This window comes from Pelophylax lessonae, assembly GCF_965119305.1.
Source record: "Pelophylax lessonae genome assembly, chromosome: 10".
Classification (NCBI taxonomy): Eukaryota; Metazoa; Chordata; class Amphibia; order Anura; family Ranidae; genus Pelophylax; species Pelophylax lessonae.
This window is the reverse complement of record NC_138777.1, coordinates 93,245,725-93,272,474: the sequence shown is the minus strand read 5'-3', so window position 1 is coordinate 93,272,474 and position 26,750 is coordinate 93,245,725. Positions and strand designations below refer to the sequence as shown.

The following is a 26,750-nucleotide window of genomic DNA, read 5'->3' as shown; positions in this document are numbered from 1 at the left end:
TCTTTGGAGGTATTGCACCAGATCAGGTTGTTGTACTGATTCAGGTAAGTTGCGGAATTTAATATTATTCTGGTTCGACCAGTCTTCTAAGTCAGCTAGTTTGAGATTGATGGTCTGTATTTCTTCAACATGTTCTGTGTACACATCTACTATGTCATTATGGGCGTTATACAGGTCAGACATTTTGGCCTCTACATGCTGCAGCTGTTGTGCCTGATGTTGCAACACGTTTGTTAAGGACGTGACTGCTGCTAAAAGATCTGAATAAAGCGTTTGTTTCAACGGTATTAACATATCTTTCATTGTTTGTTCAGAGATGGGCTGATCTGAGGCTGGGAAGTTCCCTATAGGTGAGGGTTTTGGAATGTCAGGGGTAGGCAGCATAAGGTGTGTTTGCAGGGTTTGGTTTGCACTATCTCCCTCTCTCCTGGGTTTGGATTTGACAGAGAATGCGGTTGTGGGTGAGTAAGGGGGTGAGTACTCACGGTTAGCTGAGTCCTGTGGTAGGTATCCTGGAAGTTGTGGTCCGCTGTTGTTGCTGTGCAGCGAGGCTTGTGCTGCATGCCTGTGTGTCCTGCCGGTACCATCTTGGCTGTGATTCAGGCCGGCCTGGGGGAGGAAGCTTGTCAGCTTCGTGGCACTTTTAGTTGTTTTCTCCGCTTTGTGCCCTGGAGTGGTGAGATCCCCTAGGATCCTCTAGGAAGCTTCTGGGCAATGGCCTATGGGGATTTTTAAGTATTGTAGTTTGTTGCCATTCCACAGGTGTGCTCAATTTTAAAGCATCACATGTTAGGTATCTGTTTAATTGATATAACATCATCTTTCCCATTATACAAAAAATAAGTGGGCTAACTTTACTGTTTTTTTTTTTTTTTTTTTATTCATTAAAGTGTATTTTTTCCAAAAACACTTGCGTTTTAAAGACTGCCTAACAAATACAGTAAAATAAATAGAATATTGCAATGACCGCTATTTTATTCTCTAGGGTCTCTGCTTAAAAAAATATATGTTTGGGGGTTCAAAGTAATTTTCTAGCACAAAATACAGATTTTTAACTTGTTTTAACTTGTAAGCAACAAATGTCAGAAAAGGGCCTGGTCTTCAAGTGGTTAATTTACCTCCCAAATTCTGAACTTGAAAAAGAGGGACATTTTTTGTGAAGAATTTTGCACATGTAGTGCACTGCAGCCAAAACTTGGGTGTGGCCATATGGGTGGTCTACTTAAAAAAACTTCAGGAGTATATAATAGAGTGAAGTGCTCAGCATTATGTCATATAAAGCCCAGTGAACAGAGTGCAGTGGTCAGGAGTATGAAATGTAAGACATAATAAGTTTGATTCACGAAGAGTTAAATAACGGCAAATAAAATGTAGTAAAATACCGCATGCAGCAAATCAGCTGGGAAAGTTCAATTCACTAGGAATTTAGCATTAAATAACAAATACCCCGTAATTACTACATTTTCTCATGTGGTCATTTATAACATGTGTAAGACCGGGCCTATTTTTGACACTTGGTGTTTACAAGCTAAAATGTTATTTTTTTGCTAGAAAACTACTTAGAACCCCCAAACATTATATATTTTTTTTTAGCAAAGACTCTAGGGAATAAAATGGAGATCGTTGCAATGTTTTTTATCACACCGTATTTGCGCAGCCGTCTTCCAAACGCAAATTGTTTGGAAAAAAATCACTTTTTTGAATAAAAAATAAGAAAACAGTAAAGTTAGCCCAATTTTTTTCCATAATGTGAAAGATAATGTTACGCCGAGTAAATAGATACTCAACATGTCATGCTTCAAAATTGCGCACGTTCACAGAATAGCGACAAACTTTTGTACTTAAAAATCCCCATTGGCGACATTTTAAAAATGTCTACAGGTTACCAGCTTAGAGTTACAGAGGAGGTCTAGAACTTAAAATTATTGCTCTCGCTCGAACATTCGCGGCGATACCTCACATGTGTGGTTTGAACACTGTTTACATATGTGGGCGGGACTCCCGTATGAGTTCGCTTCTGCGCGCGAGCTAACCGGGACAGGGCGTTTTAATTTATTTTTTCCTATTTGTTTTATTTATCTATCCCCTCTATATGTGAATAAATTAGGATGCGGCACAGAACTACCCCAGTGTCCACAGCGTCATCCTGTGGTGACACCAATCTCCTTTCTATATTATATTATTTTATTTATTATTTTTACACAGTTTTAAAAAAATAAATAAAAAATTGATAATTTTTATTCCTATTACAAGGAATGTAAACATCCCTTGTAATATAAATAGGCATGACAGGTCCTCTTTATTGTGAGATCTGGGGTCAAAAAGACCTCAGACCTCACAACAACAAAAAAAAAACATTGAAAAATAAAAATCGGCCCTTTAAACCGGTTGCTAGGTGGGTCCGGGACGCATCGGGAGGGGGGACCTCTTCCACCGCACCGCAAAGGTGATCCCGTGGCAAATCTGCCGCTGGGACCACCCTTATCTGAAAGCCGATCGCCCACCATTTTTTCAAAAATACCGGGGTTATGGCAGCTATCTGCTGCCATAACCCAGGTATTTACCGTCAAAGGACCGATGTAAATCGGTTGAAATAGGCTCTCAGTGGGTGTTCTGTGGGTTGCAATAAGCCCCTCTTTCTGGGTCCTCTGTGGGTTGAATTAGGCTCTCTGTGGGTTGCAATAAGCCCCTCTTTCTGGGTCTTCTGTGGCTGGAATTAGGCCCCTCTCTGAGTGTAGTATTGCACCCCTTCCTGTGGGTAGAATTAGGTTCCTTTCTGTGGGTGTAATTAAGCCCCTTGCTGTGAGTGGAATCTGTGAATAGTATTGTGCCCTTTTCTGCAGGTAGATTTGTGTCCTGTTTTAGTGGTTCTATTTGTGAGGAATGCAGGTATGCAGATTTGCTTGGATGGTGTAGCGCACCATTCCTTTTGGTGTTTCCCAAGGAGCAATAATACCCATTTGTGTGGTTGTCCTTAGTAGGAAGATGTGCCCATTTGTGTGGGGGGTGGGATGGGGGGGTGTTATAACACCCAATTGTGTGGGTGTCAAGAGGGTAACAGAGTGCCCCTTTTTGAACTTGTTCTATGTAAATTGTTAATTTCAAGGATCATACTCATAACAACATAACTGCTATGTAAAGACCACTGTGTCCATTTTTGTTTTGGTTGTATATTTCTTACATATCATGCTGCTGCAATTGTTAAAATAGCTAAAAAAAATTGCTATTTTTTTAAATGTGTTGTGTTTAATATTTGTTGTTAAACCACAGCCTAACGTGCAACATCAGGATCAGCTCCCTGGTCAGCCGGGGCTTCCGTAGAGCCTCACCTTCTGTGAAGTCGTCCAACAGGGTCCTCCTCTGATGCCTTCTGAACAAGTTAAATTGCAAAAGATTGCATTCAAAAAGCTCCATAGCTGTTATGCTGCTAAGCACTCTCTCTCTCAACTCCCAATCACTCCAACAGGAAATACCGCACTGGCTACCACCACCAAAAGGATGGCCTCTTTTTTTAGTCCCTGTTCCGTTTGTAAATTTGACTTAAAAGCTTAGCGCACAACTTTTTGTGATGATGACCTCAATTTTTATTTTTTTTTGGTTGTTTACCACAAAATCGTTATTTTTATTTTATTTTTTTTATTAATTGTACTTTATTTACCACATACAATAACTTATGCAAATGAGTAACATCATACCCTTATCGCATGCAGTAACGTTTAGTGAATGGACCCCAATGTCTATTGTGTAAGGCTCAGAAGTGCGTAACACACAGGGGGCAGGGGTCAGGGGTGCATAATGCACAAAATGCAAGGGTCATGAGTGGTTATTGAACAGAGTACAGGGATCAGAAGTGCATAACGCATAGAGTACGGGGCCCAGGAGTATGTAACACAAGGAGTCAGAAATACGCAATGTACAGGCTACTGTAAAGATTAAAACTGAAAATAACCCCCTCCTCCTATTAAAAATCCCCCATTCCCCTGCAAGCCCATATCCCCCAAAGCCCCAATTCCCCATCTAGTACACATTCTCTCCACAGCTCTAAACCCTCCTCTGCACAGACCCCCCAGCCTTTTCTCAGTATAGACCCACTGATACAGAGACAACTCCACAGGACACACCACCCTTCCAGCTCCTTTATAGTGCAGACCCCTCCCTCCTTCCAGTACAGATCCTGCCCTCCACTCCAGTATAGACCCAGTTCTTGCCTAGCACCTGCGTCATTCAGTGTCATGACACTGGCGGCTGGCTCGCTTTGTAAATATGACCATAGGGCACATACACACATCTGATCCCACGATTGGAAGATGGTGTACACACCTCCAATGGAGCTTAGCAACCAGTAAAGAATAGCTCTGGAACCATGTTTACCTGCTCGGTTCTGATGTTAACAGTACAGGCTCCCATTCATGTTCACTTATCTACATCTACTAGCATAGAATCTGTTTGTATTTTTGACCACTGTTTGTCCCTGCTACATCTCGTTATTTTCGTCTTTGTGGGTGGTTATTATATTGACACTTTTAGTTGAGATGTCTGGCTGTTATGTCATTTTCTTGAAATAGTGTTTTTATGGAGGGCATATGACATCATTAGGGCATCAGGGGGTATGACTGAGCCAATTCTTTGCTCACTAATTGGTGGTTGTTTTTTTAAAGCAGAGCTCCACCAAAAGGGGAAGCTCTGCTTGTCTGCCCCCCCCCCCCCTACGCTGCCACATTTGGCACCTTTTGAGGGGGAGAGGGGAGCATGTACCTGGTTTTCACAGGCACTCGCTCCTATTTCTGGCTCAGTTCACACGGCAAACAGAACAGATCCCCATCCTCCATTACAGACTGTAATGATGCTGGTGGCTGAGTCTGATGTGCAGAGGTAGCCTCGTGAGATCCGGTAAAACAGGAACACGGATGGGTCACACTGGTGGTAGACACGGGCTAGCCCGAGGTGCGGAGTCTAAGTGACAGCAGGTCTTCACCAGAGCATCTGATGGTGAGGATGGATTTTTCTGCGTGCTGAACACCAGGTCGCGGTCCTCAGGGTTGCCCCACCAGGAGGTGAACAAGTCCAGAAGCAGATAATCTGACAAGGATAAGGCAGGAGAGTGGTCACAGGAACGAGCCAAGGTCAGGGCGGGCAGCAAGCAGACGAAGTAGTGGACAAGCCGGGAGGTCGATCAGGAAGTCAACAGGAAACAGCAGGTTCAGGATCAGAAGTACAGGTAAAGCTGCAGACAAGACAGCAAAGACACAGTGCTGCTGAGGTGTTTAAATAAGGCAGCCTGTTGCAAATTACTGCAATTAGTCTGCACTAGGTTAACCCTTAGGTCGCAGATTCATGACAGCACTTCAGTGTGCACAGGGAGCGTTCCTAACACAGACCATCTCCCTCCAGTAAAGACTTTTTCCCCACCACTACGGATGCACTCTCCAGGACAGACACCCCACCTCCCCACCAGCACAGACCCTTTCCCTCCTCACCAGTATAGGTCCTTTCTCCCCTTTAAGCTCACAAACTAGTTGCAATGGAGAGAATAGTGGCATTTATGTACAATACTCCTGGTGTCTTTAAAGACATAAGCAGTTCCCTTTTAAAATAATGCTAAATAAAAATGTGATTTTATTGCATGATATTCTGTGCTGTGTTCCCAGGTCTCTGTATATACACCTTTAAATGTAAAACATATGATCTGTATCTAGATCGGAAGAGAAGAAAAAGGTTCTGCAAACAAAATCACAAACCTGTAGTATGGTAATACAAACCAATAGAATGTTGCAGATGATTAAAATATTACCTTACCTTTATAATAGTGGTCTGCCCCCCAGTTTGGATCCAGGAACTATCCAAATATTCTTTGCAAAAAACATTTTGAGGGGGTTATGTCCTTTTGCCCCCCAGTTCTGTATTGTAAGATAGAAGAAGGAGCATGCAAGTTTGCACCATACTAGGAGCAGGTAAACAGATACTGTAAATGTAATCATAAGGTGCAGACTAGCCATTGGCAATGCTACTTTGCTGCACACCATTACCCTTTAAATTTACAATCTGTACAAAGTTGTTTAACATTTAAAAAAACTGGATTTTTGTCTTACCGTAAAATCCTTTTCTCTGATGTTCATTGAGGGACACAGCTCCATATATTCTTGACCCTTGGGTTTATGCTGCCCCCTACAGGAGTACGACACTAGGCATAAAAAAAGTTTGACTACGCCTATAGAGCAGTCCTAGGGGGTATTCTCCCACTTCCTGCTATAGGACTTCAGTTTTGTAACAAGCATTGTCAGAAGAATACGTAACTAACTCAACAGAGGGGTGGGTGCTGTGTCTGTCAATGAGCATCAGAGAAAAAGATTTTACGGTAAGACAAAAATCCAGTTTTCTCTTGCATTCATTGACGGACACAGCTCCATATCTTCTTTGACCCTTGGGACATCCCAAAGCAGTGAGGGGTGGGAAAAAACACAGCAATAAACATACTTTCCAAAAAGGCTAAACGTAGTCAAACAAATAACACAGGAGCTCAACCAGGAACAACTGTCACCTGACAAAAAATTACACCCTCAAGAGGCTTAAACCTCTCCAACAGCGGACTGCAAAATCTTGCGGCCAAAAGCAGCATCCGCAGATGCGAATACATCCACCTTGTAAAATTTTGTGAAGGTGTGCACAGACGACCAAGTGGCCATCTTGCAAACCTGGACCACTGACGCCCGATGACGGAAGGCCCAGGAGGCACTATGTTCCCTCGTAGAATGTGCCTAGGAAAGGAGGAACCTGACCCTTAATGGAATAGGCCTGCACCACTGTCTACCTGATCCACCTGGATATGGTTGCAGCAGATGCGGCCTGCCCCTTACGAGAACCATCCGTAAGGACAAACAAGGAATCCGATTTCCGAAACGACTCAGTCGCCGCCAGGTACACCCTGATTGCCCGAACCACATCCAAGGAATATAAAGCAATCTCTTTAGGATGCTTAAGCTTAGGACACAAGGAAGGCAACACAATGTCTTCATTCAAGTGGAAACCAGAAATGACCTTAGGAATGAATGGTAGGGACATAGCACCACTTTGTCCCTGTGAGCCACCAGGTAAGGTGAACAACAGGACAACGCAGCCAACTCCGACACCCTGCGTGCAGAAGTAATAGCCACCAAGAAGGCCACCTTCTGTGTCAAAGTAAGCAGAGGAAGTTCACGGACATTTTCAAAAGGCAGTTTTTGAAGAACCGACAGTACCAGATTAAGGTCTCACGAAGGCAACAGAGACTTTACCGGGGGAGCCAGATGGCTTTCTCCCTGAACGAAAGTGTGAACCAAAGAATTTGTGGCCCCTGGGCTTTGCAAGAAAATAGCCAAGGTGGAAATCGGGCCCTTGATGGTGCCCAGGGACAAACGCTGAGCTACACCTTTTTGGAGAAACTCTAAAACACGAGACACCAAAAAGGAACGGGGGGGGGGGACCCCACGAGCCTCACACCAAGTAATGTACGCCCTCCAGACTCGATGATAAATCTTCCTAGAAGTAGATTTTCTAGCTTTCAGCAGCATAGGAATTACCAATTCTGATAACCCTCTGTCCTTCACCACCTGACTTTCAATAGCCAAGCCGTTAAAGACATACAATATGTGAAGGTACCTGATACCCAACTGAACTACAAAACTTTTTTAACTACTGACCCTTTAAATGTGATGACACATTAAATGGTGAAATAAATGAAAAGGTAAGGCGCTGTTAGTTATATGTGCATCTAAATATGTGCATGGACTCAAGATTTTAAGCGTAACTCCACTTTTGTTGAGAAAAAACATTCCCCTCTGGATGATCTCTGTACATTGCAGGGATTTTAACAAACTTTGTTGCAGATTCCTACCTTTTGTTATTCTGAAGAAATCATTGTTTGTTCCTCTGTGCTGAGTGGGTCAAATGGGAGTGGTTTCATAATTATCACTCAGCTGTGGCACTTTCAGGGCTATAACGAGGCAAATCTGCTGGTCCTGCATCCCTTCAGATGTGTTCCTATTGGGAGAATTTCACCAAAAATGGCATTTTTGTTCAGGGGATGCCAGAAATCTGACCTGTAACTTAGTGCAGACTTCTAGAAAATTGGTGAACCAATCACACAAGCAGGAAATCATATTTCTGGTATGTGGTCAGTACACATTCTGTGTACAGAACAGCCCCAGGTAGCCATATTGCATTGCATTTTCAGAAATCTACAACAGCCGCAGATTGAAAAGGAAAGGTAATTTTTAATAACATTCAATTACAATATGATTTGTGTCGCAATTGTATACGCCATATTGTTTTTTCTCGATTTGCTATTTTTTTCCCCACAAAAGTGGGGTTACCCTTTAACCACTTGCCGACTGCCTAACGCCGATCTACGTCGGCAGTCAGCCCCTCACAGGCAAAGTGACGTAGGGCTACGTCACTAGCTTGTGAGGGTTTAGGGAGCGAGCGCGCGCCCCCGGAGGCGTGCTCCCGCTCCCGCGTGGTCACGGACCCCCCCGCGCGTGTGACCAGTGGACCCGATGTCCGCCGGTCACTCGGCGATCGGCGGGGGAGAGGGAGAATGTCAGGCAGCTTGTGTAAACAAGCTGCCTGTCATTCCCCTCGCTGTAAAGACACTGATAAAACGGATCTATTATGTAGATCCGTTGATCAGTGTCCTTACAGCTCAAGCCACAGCCAATCACAGTAGAAAGCACGCCCCTAGGGATACACACAGCCCCTCCCTTCCAAATAAAGTTAACCCCTTCACAACCAGTGTATTTTTACAGTAACAGTGCATAGTATGTATATGTATGTATAGCACTGATTACTGTAGAAATGTCACTGGTAACCCCAAAAGTGTCACAAATGTCAGTCAAGGGTCCGATCTGTCCGCCCCAATGTCGCAGTACCGCAAAAAAAATCGCAGATCGCCGCCATTACGTGTTAAAAAAAAAAAAGACAAAAATCTTTCCCTTTGTTAGTAAACGCGATAACTTTTGCGCAAACCAATCAAAATACGCTTTTTGCGATTTTTTTTACCAAACATATGTAGCATAAAACAAATTGGCTGAAAATTTAAAAAAATTTTGATTTTTACTTTTTTTTTGGGGGGAATTTCATATAAAAAAATGTGAAAAATATTGTTATTTTTGCAAAATTGACGCTCTTTTTTTGTTTATAGCGCGTGATCAAAAAATCGCACAGGTGATCAAATACCACCAAAAGAAAGCTCTGTTTGTGGGAAAAAAAGGACGTCAAATTAGTTTAGGTACAGCGTCGCACGACCGCGCAATTGTCCGTTAAAGTCACGCAGTGCCGAATCGCAAAATACCCCCTGGTCAGGAAGGGGGTAAAATCTTCTGGGGCTTAAGTGGTTAAATATAATTAAAAATTGGAAGTTTATATTTATTTATAATATCTGTGTCTGTAAACCATATGTTCATTAAGTGCATCAATAATTAGACACTAACATCCATGTGTGTCAAGTGAATAGACTCCATAAATACATATGTGAATTCATAAATCATACAATTTTCATACACATATCATGGTTCACAAATTGCTGTGCACACTAAAAAAAACACAAAAAAAGTGCTCAAGTGCATAAATAAGATGAATAAAATTTGATGATTGATAAAATTTGATGATTACTCATCAATTTTTATTCATCCCGTTTTGTGGCTTTGTCCGATTGAATCCTTACCAGGCACCCCTGCAGACCATCCATCCACAGAGACAGGCAAAGCCTGATCGCCCGAATCTCAAGGATACTGATTGGCAGACTGGAATCCTTCTGTCAGGAAACTTCTTTGTTGGAGGCCGAAATGCTGAGAGGGCTTCCCTTGCAGCTCGGTGCGAATCACCCCTGAAAGTGGGACAGGAGGTGACGCGTCCCAAGGAGCACTGGATGCTTGTGGAGTGCAGGTGAATGGTTCACAAGGGTATCTGGAACAAGTTTCAGGAACTCCAGGGGAATCAAGCAGTGTGCAAGTGAAGGCCAGGCCGAGGGTCATACACAGTTATCAGTCCAAAAGGGAGCAGGTAGTAGCAAGCCAGGGAGCCAAGACAGGAGGGTAAAGCAGAAGCAAGTCCATTGAACAAGCCGGGGGTTGGTACACTGGAAGTCAGACAGAGGGCACAAGAGCAAGGATGGTCAAGCAAGCAGAGGGTCAAACACTGTAGCGAGATCAGAGGAGTCAGAAGGCAAGCCGGGTCAAAACGAGGCAGCAGAACAGGTTCACAGGTCGCAGGTACAAGGAGCTGAAGATAATCCAGCGCTGGATGGGACCGAGAGAGACCCTTATATAGGGGCTGGGCTGGCGTGCTGTGCGTCATGATGCACACGCGCCGCACTGGCACGCCTGCGTGCACGTGCAGACGCGATCCCGCGCATGCGCGGACGTCTGTTACGCTCACTAGCCGCAGAGCGGCGATTGCATCCCTGACACCTTCAGAGTCCAAACCCCCTGAGCCGGAACTGTGCCCAAGACACCTCCCCACCTGGACAGGCTGGCATCCGTGGTGACCACCATCCAATACAGGGGGAGAAAGGATTTTCCCTGTTGAAGCGCTGTGGAGCGGAGCCACCATATCAAGGACCCCCTCGTACCCTGGCTCAACAGGATCAGATTGTCTAGGGACTGTGGACTCTTTTTCCATTTGGCAAGAATCTTTTTTTGTTAGGTCTGTATGGAACGGAGCAAATGGGACTGCCTCGAAGGTGGAGACCATCAAACCCAGCACTTACATGTAAGTCCTGAGAGGTGACCGCCGATTGGATAAAAGGAGCCGAATCGCATCCTGCAACTTCTGGAGTTTACCCGGGCTGAGGCTTAATCCAGAGTCAGACCAAAGTAGTCCAGTTTGTTGGACGGAATCAGAGCCGATTTTTGAAAATTCAGTTTCCAGCCGAACTCTTGCAAAGTTCGCACAGTGATATCCAGATTGTCTTTTAAGGCAGTCGGAGAAGGTTGTCGAGGTACCCCAATACCGCATTCCTCCTCGGCCTTAGCAAAGCTAACACCGGGGCCAACACTTTTGTGAACACCCGAGGAACTGAGGCGAGACCAAAGGGTAATGCCACGTATTGATAATGCTCCTCGCCCACGGCAAAGCAAAGAAAACGCTGATGCCCAACATATATTGGAATATGAAGGTAAGCGACCTCGATATCGATAGAGGCCAGAAAATCTCCTTGATGAAGGTATGCCACTACCATGCGAATGGACTCCATCCGAAATTTCTGAACCTGCACAAAGCCATTCAAGGCCTTGAGATCCAGAATTGGACGGACCTTACCTTCCTTCCTGGGAACAGTAAATATGTTTAAATAAAACCCCTGAAAATGTTCCGACTCTGGAACTGGTACAATGACTCCTTGTGAGAGCAGGTCCTATACCACCCTGAGAAGGCCTCGCAGACGATCCTGGGACAGATGCAAGTTGGAAGGGAAGAACCTTGCCAGAGGCAAGGACCGAAACTCGATTTTGTAACCTCACCGAATCAACTCGTGGACCCACTTGGCTTGGATCAAGGAGGTCCACAGGTCTGGAAAGAAGCGAAGATGTCCCCCCCACCCAAATACCGGTGAGGGCGCCCCTTCAGGCAGAAATGGAATTGTCAGCGGGACCAGCGGAACCCGCTTTTGGCTTACCAGACCAGAATTTTGATCCTTTGTCCTGCGATCCTGCGGGACGAAAGGGTCGTTTGTGGGCTGAGAAGAAAGGACCAAGCTTGCGACGAGGCTCTTTGCCCTTGGTAACCTGTGGAAGCTGAGTACTCTTACCTCCCATAAGACCTTTAATGATCTCTTTCATGGAAGCTCAGAACAGGTGAGCTCCTACAAAGGGGAGATCGGTCAGCACCTTTTTGGAAGCCAAATCATGTGACAAAGTGTCACCGCCATCACAGACACCCTGCAGGCTAAAGGGGCCACGTTCAGGGAGGCATCACAGATATACTGCAAGCCCTGTACTAACTTGTCCGTCAGTTCCGACAGATCAGGAGCATGCTGACCCCCTTCCAAATCCTGGCGCAGAAGCTTTGCCCGTAACGTTAAGGTCTGGGAGACCAAGGTTATGGCAAACAGCGGCCTCAAAATTGACCCGGCCACGGTAAAAAGGTATCGGACCAGAGACTCAGCTCTCTTGTCAACTGGGTCCCTAAAGGACGGAGAGTCCTCCACCGGTAGCAGTGAGGCTTTATTTAACCTGGGAATCAACCACCAGAACTATAATTTTCATTACATGGGATTCTTCAAGAATACCTCCTAGCGAAATGCTTAGGTACCCCGACCGTGCGTTTTTGAGAACCCCACTTACTAGCGACAATATAGTCGAAATAGGCAGGAAAGGGGAATACCTTAGTCGCTTTGGCTGGTCTGTGGGTACCAAACTGTACCGGCGCAGTCAGCGCAGCATTAGAGGTGTCCTCCAATTTTAAAGTTTTCCACACATCAGTGCATCCACAAGCGCCTATTCATGCGCAGCCGTAGTGCAAGAGAAATCATCCTCACTATCAGAGCACTCCAGGTGTGTGGACACAGACCCAGTAGGGTGACTCGTGTCCGCGGCGGGCCAATCTAAGGAGACAGCTTAGGCAGGTGAAGGCGGGGAGACGCTTTTTGCAAGGCTTATTTTGAAGGGCCAAATCAACTTTGGACACCAGGGACTGGTTATGGCCACCAAGGCAGACAGAAACCCAGAGGGCCCCGCAGCTTCTGAGAGTGGGTCAGGTGGTGACACGTGCTCCACGGACTCCATGGTTAACCTGGGAACCGCCAGCAAAATGTAGACAAAAATTGCAGTGAAAATTCCCCCACCGCTGCGCCAGTGGCACCACAGGTCCCAGCGCACCAAACGCACTGCTATAGCAGAAAGAGGGAGCTTTGTACCCCCACAGGGATTCACCACTATGACTCAGGAGAGACACAGAGTGCCAAGCTGCATGCAGTGCGGCGATCAGAGAGAAAGAAGAAATGCAGGCACTCACACTAGAGGTCCACCGCCGATCCACTGCTTCACAGCCTACAAGAAAATGGCCAGTGCATTGAAAACCATGGAAAACTACCAAAACCTGGTCGCCGAGCTACACAAACATGGCTGCCGATACCGAGGACAACCATCCACGGCAAAATGGCAGTGCCCACGCGACTCCCAGACCCCCGAGGACCCCCAGGTACATTTAGCCAGCAAGGGTGGGGCCCTGGCAGGGACCCCCACCATGACCATTTTCCCAGAAATTTGCAAACTGAGCAGCCAGCGCGCCGCCTACCCCCATCACCACTGGACACCCCAACGCCTGTATACAGCATGGCCACCCTGGTGGGGGGGGGGGGGGAGGAGGGGGGCTAGGTGAGGGTGAATGGGATGTATTTTGCAGAGGGACCCCATAAGTGAGGGGGGAGCTATTTGGGAAGGAAAGACACATGAGGGACCTACCAACCTGGGGAAGGGCCCACTCCCTCCCGAAAAATCACCAGAGGGGAGGGGGGACACTACTCACCGCACCTTGAAACTGGGTAGGCACCACTCTGGGCAGACCACTGCACCATCTTCGAATAGGGGTGCTGCGAGCCAGAGGTATGCTGCGACTCAGGTCGTTATCAGGGCTATGTGACCTTGTGAGACATTTAACTCGCCTGCCAGCCCCCATCCAGTGGGGCTATGTCGCAGCCGACCTAGAGCAGAGCTGCGGTCGGTTCGCGCTCGCTGGCCGGACTGGGAAGACCATAAGGATCTAGAATATCCAGTGCATTGCCCAGTCCAGCAGTTGATTGTAGTTCTCACAGGAAGAGACATGATTGCAGTTCAGAAAAAAATAAAAGAAAAACATTTTGTTTAAAAAGGAAAAAATGCTAGGACCAAAGATCCCATCAAGAAACTACGTTCTTACTCCTGACTAGGCAGAAAAAAACTGAAGTCCTATAGCAGGAAGTGGGAGTATACCCCCTAAGACTGCCCTATAAGCGTAGTCAATTATTTTCCGCCTACTGTCCTACTCATGTAGGGGGCAGCATAACCCAAGGGTCAAAGAAGATATGGAGCTGTGTCCGTCAATGAATGAAAGAGAAATATAGATTAATCCTAAATAATAATAATTTTAATAATTAATAAATAAATATCCAAATCACAGAAAAAAAAATCTACAAAATGAGCACCATAGATAATACTATGGATGATACAATTTTCAGATGAATGATTACATTTCAAAAATCTATTAACTTACCTGAACTAGGCCTGAGAAGCACCCAGCCACGAACACTTGATGATTTGCTGGTGGATTCTTCCAGTCTTTACTTGTTGTGTCAGTTAAATAGTATAGGGCATTACTATATGATCCAAATAGAAGGGAATTGCTAATTGCCACACTGCCCACTGGAAAACTCATACCTTTAAAAAACCCTAAAACCTAAATGCGAACAAAAATTGACTATAAATAAATAGGTTATGATCAAATCCTTTAAATAGAATGGAATTTAACATTGAAGTTGCCCTGAAGCAGATTAAAGTGGACATTCCACCATTTTTAAACAACATTTAATCTACAAAGCGCGCGTCTCCACTAGGAATATTTTGCTACACTTCCTGTCGCCAGAGACACAACAGAACGTGGAAATCTCCCAAAACAGGTAAAAAAATTGGATTTTTGACTAACTGAAAAAATCAATTTCTCTGATGTTCATTGATGGACACAGCTCCTGTCATTCTTTACTATTGGGTTATACTGCCCCCTACAAGAGTAGGACACTAGGCAGAAAAAAACTTCTGGCTACACTCATGGGCAGTTTCAGGGGGTATGCTCCCTCTCCATGCTATAGTCAATCAGTTTTGTTACAAGCAGTGTCAGGAGAATTATAACCCCACAGAGGGGCGCGTACTGTGTCCATCAATGAACATCAGAGAAATGGATTATACGATAAGTCAAAAAAAACATTTTCGCTTTTGTTCATTGACGGACACAGCTCCTGTCATTCTTGACCATTGGGAAGTTCCAAAGCAGTGTTAAACATGAGGGGAGGGAAACAGCAAAATATTCCCAAGGCTAAACATTAGACAGCCAGGTAACAGGGGCTCAACCAAAACAACTAGAGCCCACCTGAAAAAAACAATACACCCTTAAAGAGGATCAGGTCCTCTTAAACAGCAACCTGCAAACCCTTGCGGCCAAAGGAAGCATCCACAGATGGCAACACATCCACTTCATAAAACTTTATAAAAGTGTGCACCGACGACCAGGTGGCCGCCTTGCAAATCTGCATCACTTATGCTTGATGACGGAAGACCCAGGAGGCACAAAGTGCCCTAGTAGAGTGCGCCTTGACAGGAAAAGGAGGAACCTGACCCCTGATGGAATAGGCCTGAACCACCGTCTGTATGATTCATCTGGAAATGGTCGCAGAGGAAGCGGACAACCCTTTTCGAGGTCCATCCATTAGCACAAAGAGTCTGACTTCCTGAAAGACCCTGTAGCTGCCAGATACACCCTAATTGCCCGGACCACATCCAAGGTATGCCAGGCAATTTCCTTTGGATGTTTAGGCCTGGGACACAAGGAAGGCAACATAATGTCTTCATTCAAATGAAAGTCAGAGACCATCTTTGGAAGGAATGACGTACAGGTGTGAAGCACCACCTTATCCTTGTGAATCACCAAATCAGATGAACAACAGGATAACGCCGCCAGTTCTGACACCCTGCGCACAGAAGTGATAGCCACCAAAAAGGCCACCTTCTGGGACAGGGTAAGCAGGGGAATCTCCCAAATATTTTCAAAGGGAGGCTACTGTAGCGCTGAAAACACCAAATTAAGATCCCAAGGCGGAAACGGAGTACGCACTGGAGGAACCAAATGTCAGACACCCTGAAGAAAAGTACGCACCAGAAAGTGCGTGGCCAAAGGTCCTTGGAAAAAGTCCGCCAAGGCCGATACCTGGCCCTTGATGGTACTCAAGGCCAATTTATGTTCAACCCCCCCGTTGAAGGAAGGTTAAGATCCGAGCCACCGAGAAGGAGCGTGGATGAACCCCAAGAGACTCACACCACGCAATGTACGTCTTCCACGTACAATGGTAGCTCTTCCTAGAAGTAGATTTCCTAGCTTTTAACAATGTAGGAATCACTGTCCTTCCCTTCAGCAGACAGGGAGACAGGACAAAAGGATCTCAGCTGGAAAAAATACAATTACATGCGATCCACAGCCCATCATTTAGCCTGTAGGTATATTGCTATTGGAGGAGGAGTCGTTTGGAGTGCCTGAAGTCGGTGCCTATTTTTGATGCCTGGTGTCTGATATATTTACCTGCTCTATTGACCCCCTATAATTGAAGGGGTCCACGCCATCTGGTAAGCATATATACACTCTGGGTGTTCTGGTGGAGGTGTATATTGCTACCAAGTGTTTCTCACCATCTATATCCGGATATTCATTGTCACTTTATGGACTATTTAATTATTTATTTATGGACATTTTGGAGTGATTTTGCACAATTCTTAGAATTATTTTGTTTCACTTATATACTGTATAATACTGTATATATTATTCTCGTCCGCGGGTCTAGAGACGCCGCTCTCGGCTTGCCAGACCAGGTTCATTTGGATCCGCCAGAGGCAGCCCTTAAAGGAACGAAGGACCACCGCCAAAACAGAGAGGAGATCCATCAGGGGAGCCACATCCAAAGGAGACATCACAGGTAAAACTGCAGCTCCTGGACCAGCTGGTCCGCCAGCTCAGCAAAGGCGGGAGGGAGTTGTTCACTCTCAAGGTCATGGCGTAGGAGCTTAGCCGACTCTATCAGAGTTTAAGACACTAGGGCAATGGTAAACTCTGACCTCATTGCCGAACCAGCTAAAGTGCACATATAACGTGGGCCACAGCCTCGGCCTTCCGGTCAGCCGGATGCTTAAAGGCCGGGGCTCTTCCCCCAGAATCATGGTTGCCTTGTTCAATCTGGAAACCGGAGGGTCCACCACCAGTGGCACAGTCCACTTCTTAACCGGTTGCCGACCGCCGCACGACTATATACTGCGGCGGTCAGCCCCGGCCAGGCAGAGTGACGTATCGGTACGTCACTCGCCTGTCACTGACTTGCGAGCCTATCGCGGGCAGGCGCGCGCCCGCCGCGGCTCGTTCACAGGCAAGTCAGTGCGTGTGACCGGCGGACTCGATGTCCGCCAGTCACACTGCGATCGCTCCTGTGAAGGGAGAAAGACAGAGCGGCTTGTGTAAACAAGCTGCCCGTCAGTTCTCCCTGTGTAAAAGTGAAGATCTGACCGTTCTACTATGTAGAACGGTTGATCTTTGCTTTTACACCAATAGGAATGTCCCTGCACAGTAGAAAGCACGCCCCTAGGACACACTTAACCCCTCCCTGTCCAATAAAGTTAACCCCTTCCCTGCCAGTGTCATTTTTGCAGTAACAGTGCATATGTATAGCACTGATTACTGCAGTAATGTCACTGGTACCCCCAAAAGTGTCAAAAATGTCAGTCAAGGGTCCGATCTGTCCGCCGCAATGTCGCAGTACCGAAAAAAAAATCGCAGATCGCCGCCATTACGCGTTAAAAAAAAAACACCAAAAATGACAAAAATCTTTCCCTTTGTTAGTAAACGCGATAACTTTTGCGCAAACCAATCAAAATACGCTTTTTGCGATTTTTTTTACCAAACATAGGTAGCATAAAACAAATTGGCCGAAAAATGTTAAAAAATTTTGATTTTTACTTTTTTTTTGGGGGAATTTCATATAAAAAAATGTGAAAAATATTGTTATTTTTGCAAAATTTACGCTCTTTTTTTGTTTATAGCGCGTGATCAAAAAATCGCACAGGTGATCAAATACCACCAAAAGAAAGCTCTGTTTGTGGGAAAAAAAGGACGTCAAATTCGTTTAGGTACAGCGTCGCACGACCGCGCAATTGTCCATTAAAGTCGCGCAGTAAAAAATCGCAAAAAAACCCCTGGTCCTTTAGCAGCCAAATCCTCCGGGGCTTAAGTGGTTAAGTAGGGATTCCGTGTAGAGGTAATGCCTAGTAAAGCGCTTTGGAACCCCACGGGATGCTTTGATCGTCCCCACTCTTTAGTGACAACTCTGTCAAAATTGGCAGGGAAAGAGAACACTCTTGCCGCTCTGGATGGCTTGGGAATGCCAAAGGGTACCTGTGCACTGTTTTGCAGCTTCAGCTGCGTCCTTCATCTTCAAGGTCTCATGCACAGATACAATCAGTACATCTAGAAGCGTCTTTTCCTGCGCAGTCGCAGATGTGGAGGAATCATCAGAGGATTCCAGACGCGTGGTCACAGACCCAGCAGGGTGACCCACGTCCGCAGTGGCCAAATCAGATTCAGTATCTGAAGAGACAGATAAGGCAGGGGAAGGCGGGGGACACCTTTTGCTAGCCCGACGCCCGCCAGCCGCCTACATCCAGGAAACAAGGGACTCCAGGACTGCTGTCAGTGCATGCATTGATGGTTGGGACCCGGAGGGCCCTGCGGCTTCAGAGACAGGATCAGGTGGGGAAACGTGCTCCAAAGACTCTATGAGTCACCAGGGGGACCCCACAAAAAGTGTAACACACTGCTAAGGGACAACCCCCACCACCCTGGCAGCACCAACCAGTTGCCAAGCACAAGGCACAGAGCGATCCTTAGCAGAGAGGGAGAGGACCCAACCAGACTCACCACCCAGCAGAAACAGGCACCTGCAGCCACAAGAATCAGGAAGCAAAAAGATCCAGGAGTCAGCATCAGGGGATGACGGGCTCCCACCACTGTCATGGCTGCCGATATTTTCAATGGCAAACCACTGCAAAATGGCTGCAGTTCTACACAAACATGCCCGCCGTGCATTGAGCACACAGGCTACAGCAAAATGGCTGCCCTGCGTGGCACCAGGAAGGATCTCTAGGCCTCAAAAACAGGCCCTGGCAAGAGCCCCCCCCCCCGCACAGCCAATCGTCTGGTCTCCTGCGGCGCACCCCATCACCAGCATAGCGCCCTGCCCCTACCCCAGGAGGTGGACCAGACCACCCACACAGCCCCAGCATAAGTGGAGGGTAGGATGGGGGGACAGATGAAGGGGGGTGCCTGACAGGAAGGAGGGGAACCCGGGGGTCTGACCATCCCAAGGAGGGGCCCATGTCCACCCCAAAACCCTCCGGGGGAGAGGGGGGACAGCTACGTACCATACCAGGAACCAGAAGGGGCACTGCTCCAGACAGAACCCCTTGCCATCAAAATGGGGGGGGGGGCTGTTAGCACGAAGAACACTGCGACTCAAGCCGAGACCCAGTCGTATGCAACCTCACGAGACCTTGCAGGCCAGCCCCTGTCCGATGGGGCTATGTCGAGGCCAACCTAGCGCGGAGCTGAGGTATGTGCGCGCTCACTGGCCAGACTGGGGTGACCACTGGATCTAGATTATCCAGCCCATCGCCCAATCCGGCAATTGATCTCGCAGCAAAAAAAAAAAACGGGAAAAATTTCTATCTAAAAAGAAAAAACTGCCAGGACCAGAGATCCTAGCAAGGAACTAGGTCCTTACTCCTGACTAGGCAGAAAAAAAACTGAGTAGTAGAGAGAGGGAATACACCCCCTGGGACTGCCCATAGGCGTAGCCAGACTTTTTTTCTGTGTATTGTTTTTTTTCAGGTGAGCTCCAGTGGTTTTGGTTGAGCTCCTGTTTACCTGGTTGGCTATAGTTAGCCTTGGGAATTTCTTTTTAGCTGTTCCCACCCCTCATGTTTAACACTGCTTTGGGATGTCCTAAGAAGATCAGGGGTTGTGTCCGTCAATGAGCGAAGGAGAAAAACTGGATTTTTGACTTACTGTAAAATCTTTTTCTCTGAAGTTCATTAACGGACACAGCACCCACCCCTCTGTGGAGTTGTAATTCTTCTGACACTGCTTGTAACAAAACTGAGTACCTATAGAAGAGAGAGGGAGGGCTGTATACCCCCTGAGACTGCCCATAAGCATAGTCAGACTTTTTCTGCCTAGTGTCCTTCTCCTGTAGGGGGCAGTATAACCCTATGGTTAAGAAGATCAAGAGCTGTGTCAGTCAATGAGCGAAAGACAAACCTTATTTGCCTTCACCAGTCATCAAAACAAAAACCCTTTGGAAGTAATCCCTTAAAAATTGTGGATATCCCCTCACCTTTTTCTCCCATTGACAATAGACCCAAGGACAAATAGTCAGGTCAAATCTCTCAAATGGGGGTAACAGAGGATAACTAAAACCCGACAAAGGCTCTAACCCTTGCCCACTCTAACTGGAAAAAAAAATGACTGGAGTACTTTAACTCCAGTTTAACTTTTCCTAGGCATGTACTGGGAATTGAAAGCAGTACAGGTATTTGACAACTCTTGGGCCTCATTCACACGAGTGTACAAATCTGTATGGCCAAGCTAAAGGCTGTCTACAGCTGCCCAAGATGCACAGGTGTTCCATAGAGGGAGCCTGTTTAAATCAATGACAGTTGCAAGGATCTCCATGTGCATCCCAGAGTATACATCTGTGCAGGTACAATGCATGAGACAGAATAGTCTGTCTGCGTCCTGATCCGTGCATTTGACCTGCACGTATGCACATTCCAGAATGCAAGTGTAAATCTGTGGAGATCTGTGCAAAGCTGGCTGCCTTTCACTGATTTCAACAGTCTGCATGCATACCCACGCACAGAACATACATGTGCATCATGGGCAACCCTTCACACGGCCTAAACTGGGCCTAAACTGTAAAATGCAACATTTATAAATACTAAGCAAATACTGGCCATGAAACTGCAGCCAATATATGTTAAGATATGATGCAGGTTTTGATAGTAAGTAGGCTGCCAACTATTTCTTTAATTCAGCTTACGCCATGAACTGGATGAACTTGCCATTGTTATGAAAATATTCTCATGTGTACTTATCTAATGCATAGGTAAATGGTTCAAGAATGGGCAGATCTATATTTTATTCAAATTCCAAAAATTCTAGTCTTGATACCGAACCCTATGACCCACATCAAATATAATTGCTTGACAATAATCACATCATATTCTTCTTTACAGGTTACAAAAGTTTAATTCTCACCGTTTCTTTCTGGTAAGTTTTCACTATGCAATCTATAATTCCAAGGTACCTGGACTGGGTCTGTATACGTACCTATAACATGAAAAAGTGACAATGTCTATGTCAGCATAAATACACTGCGCAAAAAGATTAAAGGAACAATTTTTAATCAGAGTATAGCATTAAACTCCTGAGATATTGATCTGGTCAGTTAAGTAGCAGAGGGGGTTTGGTAATCAGTTTCAGCTGCTATGGTGTTAATGAAATTAACAACAGGTGCAGTAGATGTGCAACAATGAGACAATCTCCAAAACAGGAATGTTTTTTGCAGGTGAAGGCCACTGACATTTATTTTCCTACTCCTCTTTTCTGACTGTTTTTCACTAGTTTTGCATTTGGCTAGGTTCAGTGTCACTACTGGTAGCATGAGGCGATACCTGGACCCTACAGAGGTTGCACAGGCAGTCCAACTTCTCCAGGATGGCACATCAATATGTGCCATTGCCTGAAGGCTTACTGTATCTCCCAGGCACAGTCTCAAGAGCATGGAGAAGATTCCAGGAGACAGGCAGCTACTCTAGGAGAGCTTGACGTAGAAGGACCTTAACCCATCAGCAGGACTGGTATCTGCTCCCTTTGTGCAAGCAGGAACAGGATTAGCACTGCCAGAGCCCTACAAAATGACCTCCAGCAGCCCACTGGTGTGAATGTCTCTGACCAAACAATCAGAAACACACTTCATAAGGGTGGCCTGAGGGCCCGACGTCCTCTAGTGGGCCCTGTTCTCACTGCCTGGCACCATGGAGCTCGATTGGCATTTTCCATTGAACACCAAAATTGGCAGGTCTGCCACTGATGCCCTGTGCTTTTTACAGGTGAGATCAGGTTCACCCTGAGCACATGCAACAGGCGTGAAAGGGTCTGGAGAAGCTGTGGAGAACGTTATGCTGCCTGTAACATCGTTCAGCACGACTGGTTTGATGGTGGGTCAATGATGGTCTTGGGAGGCATATCCATTGAGGGAAGCACAGACCTCTACAGGCTAGACAATGGCACCCTGACTGCCATTAGGTATCGGGATTAAAAAATTGGACCCATTGTCAGACCCTATGCTGGTGCAGTGGGTCCTGGGTTCCTTCTGGTGCATGACAATGCCCAGCCTCATGTGGCGAGAGTATGCAGCCAGTTCCTGAAGGATGAAGGCATTGATACCATTGAATCGCCTGACCCAAATCCAATAGAACACCTCTGGGACCTTATGTTTTGGTTCATCTGACGCTGCCAGGTTGCACCTCAGTCTGTTTAGGAGCTCAGTGATGCCCCGGTCCAGATCTGGGAGGAAATGCCCTAGGACACCATCCGTCATCTCTTTAGGAGCATGCCCCGACGTTGTCAGGCATGCATACAAGCATGTGGGGGCCATACAAACTACTGAGTACCATTTTGAGTTGCTGCAATGAAATTTCAGCGAAATGGACTAGCCTGCTGCATCATTTTTTTCACTTTAATTTTCGGGGTGTCTTTGAATTCAGCCCTCTGTAGGTTGATCATTTTCATTTGCCATCAAACGATGTGGCATCCTTTCGTTCCTAACACATTACCAAGTCCAAATCAGTATAGATATCCAGCATAAGATTTTTTCCCCATTGAGATCTGATGTGTTTTCAAAGTGTTCCTTTAATTTTTTGAGCAGTGTATATAAACTTGCACAGATATTTTGCTTGTCAAAAGTAGAAGCTTATTTATGGGATGTGACCATTTTGCTCATCATCAGACTTGGGTTTTTCACCTTAACTGTATCTATTGGATGTCCAACAACCAGCCCAAGAGCTCCTAAAAATGAAAAAAAGAGTGGTTGTAGTTAATACAGACGGGATAGGTTATTTATTTATCTATGTATTTTCTAATGAAGCTTAAACATATTAATAACTTATAAAATACTGACTTTTGTACCATTAAAATACTATTTGAATCAAAATCATGTTCTCTAAATTCAATATTTTGCCACCTAACTGCAGAAATTACCATTATGAAAGATTGGGCTTTTATATAAGCCCCAGTTACCAGTCAGATGAGGTCATTTTAGTCCCAATATGGCCAGATTCTAGGTGTGTATGTGGGAAACAAACTCGTTTAGCTACTTTTGTGATCACTGTAGATTAGCTCATTCCATGATCATCCCTGCAAGTGAACCTGCCATCACTGTTAATTTGCTTTACAAGATACAAGCTTAAAGGCTGACATGCTCAACCTGGGCTCACTAGCTAGTGAATGACCAACCTGAAACAAGTATGTAGTCCGTGAAGTCTGGAAAGATCTAATTCTTACTCTGCAAGATATAGGGCTGTTATCCTGAACAATGACCTAGAACAGGCATGTAAATTTGAAAAACAAATCACAATGCAAGCTCACAATCTATAATCATTTATTTACTACAATGCTTTCTTTGCTCTCACATGTATGCAACTATATGTCAATTAATAATGTGCTGCCACAATCAGGTGCGACCGGTTGGCATAGCTCACATTTATTAGGCCAATGGCACATTAGTAATTGTAGCAGTTACAAATCTCTGATTCTTTTCTTTAGTGTTTGTAGCTGGCTACAGGGTTGATTCTATAGCTGGATACAATCTTAAGCCGGCCATACTGTAGATCAGGGGTCTTCAAACTATGGCCCTCCAGTTGTTTAAGAACTACAATTCCCATCATATCTAGTCATATCTGTGAATGTCAGAGTTTTACAATACCTCATGGGATGTGTAGTTCCGCAATAGCTGGAGGGCCGTCGTTTGAGGATCCCTGCTGTAGATGATCAAAACTCGGCTCGTTCAGCAGAGACTGGCCAAGTTTTCATCCTTGTATGGGCACCATGTTTATACAGAAGTTGATCTATCGATTGACTTCTGTATAACCACCCTGTCAATTTTTTTCCAAACAAGCAGTTGCGCCGGCTATAGCTGGCAATACTGATCATTGTGTTCTAACAGCGGGAAAAGAACACAGCAGCTCAGAGGGAGTGATTACCTCATCCACCTCAAATGTGTGGATAGGAAAGATATTTAAAATGTTTGGCCTGCCTTAAGCTCAAAATAAATGGATAGAATTTTCAATGAAAAGTCTTAGGAAAATGCATTCAAATTCTCAGTACATTCGTTTGTAATTCAAAAGATTTCATTTGCTTTTAACATTTGATTTTGAAATGAATGGACTTTACTGAACGAAAACCACAAACTGTTAGGCCGGCCATACACCGAGTGAATATCTTTCCTGCAACCATAGGTTTGACAGCATTGATAGGGGAATGCCTCCTACAGAGCTATTGTGATTACAGGCTAGCGGCTATAATAGCCACTAGAAGTAAATCGCATATAAAATCTGGCAGGCTGGTTGTACTCAAGTTGATCGATCAACTTGGGTTTATTCAGCCTGCCCATACATGGCCGGCTTTAGAAACTTGTCTGTTCGAGAAAATCTTCCAGCTAATCTTGTTACTACAGTTGAAAATGAATGTTAATTTGATCTACTAATGAGTAGAAAAATTTCATTCTATATTCTACGCATTAATAGTCAGCTTTACTCTATGCCGCAAAAATTTATATGCCATGGTGTTAAGCTACTGCATGTGCAGCCTAGTGAGTTGGGAGATCAAGGGGTAGACTCCTGTGTGATCTCTGAGATTGAATGAGCTGGTGACAACAGGGCAGTTGGAGAGCGCCGATCACGGCCGGGTGTGCTGTCAAAATAGCCAACTCATCTAAATCTCAAATTACGTCACTTCCGGTGACTCTCCAGCAGCAGATTTCAACGTTGGCTCTACTACCCATGCGAGTACATGCACCCGACAGAATGACAGAAACCCTGTCGGATCTTCCAATCGCTGCAGTGCGCATCTGCAAGGTACGTCACTAACCTTTTTTGAAAACTTGTCGAGTTCTCCAACAGTTGCCAGTGCGCACGGGGTTTTGGTATTCTGTCAGTTGCACGCACACGCATAGGCAGTTCAAATCTGCTGCTGGAGAGTCACTGTAAATGACGTAATTGGAGATTTCGACAAGTTGACTATTTCGACAGAACACAAGACACCCGGAAGTGATGGCCGCATACAGGGGGGAACCACGCTAGCAGACAGCAGATGATGTAAAAAACTGGCCAAGTATGCACTGATGCTTCGCCGGCTAAAGGCAATATCAGACACAGGGGCCCGTCTAGGAAGGCTGTAGCCACAAATAGCAGTAAAATGCAAGCTGGCAACAGGGACTACATATTTCTTCTTTAGGTCATAGGAAGCTAAACGGCAAGACTGAAAGCCACACTGGAATGGTCAAATCAGTGTAAACATCAAGTGCCTCATTCAACCCATGGGGAGAGAGTGTGTTCAGCTTATATATCCATAGGGTCTCCTTTTTACAGAGTAGTAAGAACTTCTCATTCTCCGAGAACAGTCACGCCTCTTGCATTGGAAAATGTCAACTCAGTTGTCAAAGTAACTCGTAATGTCCATTGTCCTCTCAGGCTCGGTCTTTTTGAGTTTACTTGGGGCAATGTGATTTCTAAGGGTCCAAGCTTTCCTGAAAACAACCTGGGGAACAGGTGGTAAGTGAGGACCTAGTTTGGGATCTGAACATAAAATGTACCAGTGTTTTTTAATCACATTCACATGGCCCTAATATTACAGTTAAAACCTGTAATAAATCTAGCATTTGGTTTAGAAAGAGCAGTTGTTGTCTTCTTATCTATGTATCCTGCTAGGCAGGAATAAAATGACTGGTATCTTTATTTAACCTTAAAATCTATGTAACCTACTGAAGCTGGCAGTTCTGTAGCTATCGACAAAGTCTGCAAAAGTCAGCCATACAACAACTGAGCTATAATTCACTACAACACAGACCTTTTATTGACTGCAGCAAGCTTTTTTCCCAGTAATAAAACACTGCTTTTAAAATAGCTTGTGTGACAAGACTATTATAAGAAGTCCAATCACCAGGCAGGTGTTAGCAAAGGTATATAACCCATGCCATAATTGTTAAACAAGCACCTTTTTGATGCAAGTGTTAAATGGAGTTATATAACCTGAGTGTGAAACTGTCATGATAAAGATATGAGGGTGGCATGATAAGATTTTATGGGTGATGTTGTAGATTCCCATCTCCCTGTACCAATTCATCCACCTATAATCAGTTCACAGTGCTGCCTTACTATTTTATCTCTGCAGTTTTTCACTTTTGACTACATAACTCCCTTTAAAGAGAATGTACTGTATAGTACTTTTAAATGTATTTTATTATGTTCAGAAAAAAAAAAAAATAAACTTTCTAAAAATAGATTTTCATTTTACTCATTTGGTAAATATGACATATTGCATATGGATTTATTGTATTTAAATTTTGCAGCAGCTCTAGACTCATATTCGTGTGTTAACCATATTTTAGCTGCTTTCTAGAGATAAAACACATGTTTAGTAGTCATGTAATGCTTTAACTTTCATGACCATCTGTGTCAATGGATGCAGCAGCAGAGTTCAAGTGCAAGCATGCAAGAGTGCCCCCATCTGAAGCGGCTTCCCATGGGGGCACTGGACAGAAGGGAGAAGCCAGGAGCGCTGGGTGGGGAACCCAAAAAGAGGAGGTTCACAGGCTATTTGTGCAATTCCATTGCACTGAGCAGATAAGTATAGACATGTTTGTTAATTTAAAAAAAAAT

General features: G+C 45.2%; 1 protein-coding gene across 1 annotated transcript in view; it reads right to left on the bottom strand.

Moving 5' to 3' along the window:
• The window catches only part of SLC25A45 (solute carrier family 25 member 45), a 66,669-nt gene that overhangs the window by 23,725 nt on the left and 16,194 nt on the right, over window positions 1-26,750 (bottom strand). Inside the window, exons 2-4 of the mRNA XM_082269706.1 lie at window positions 22,838-22,881; window positions 21,070-21,141; window positions 14,221-14,403 (exon numbers count right to left, since the gene is read on the bottom strand). Of these exons, the coding sequence (XP_082125832.1) occupies window positions 14,221-14,403; window positions 21,070-21,141; window positions 22,838-22,881 (299 nt within the window). The remainder of the gene's footprint in view (window positions 1-14,220; window positions 14,404-21,069; window positions 21,142-22,837; window positions 22,882-26,750) is intronic.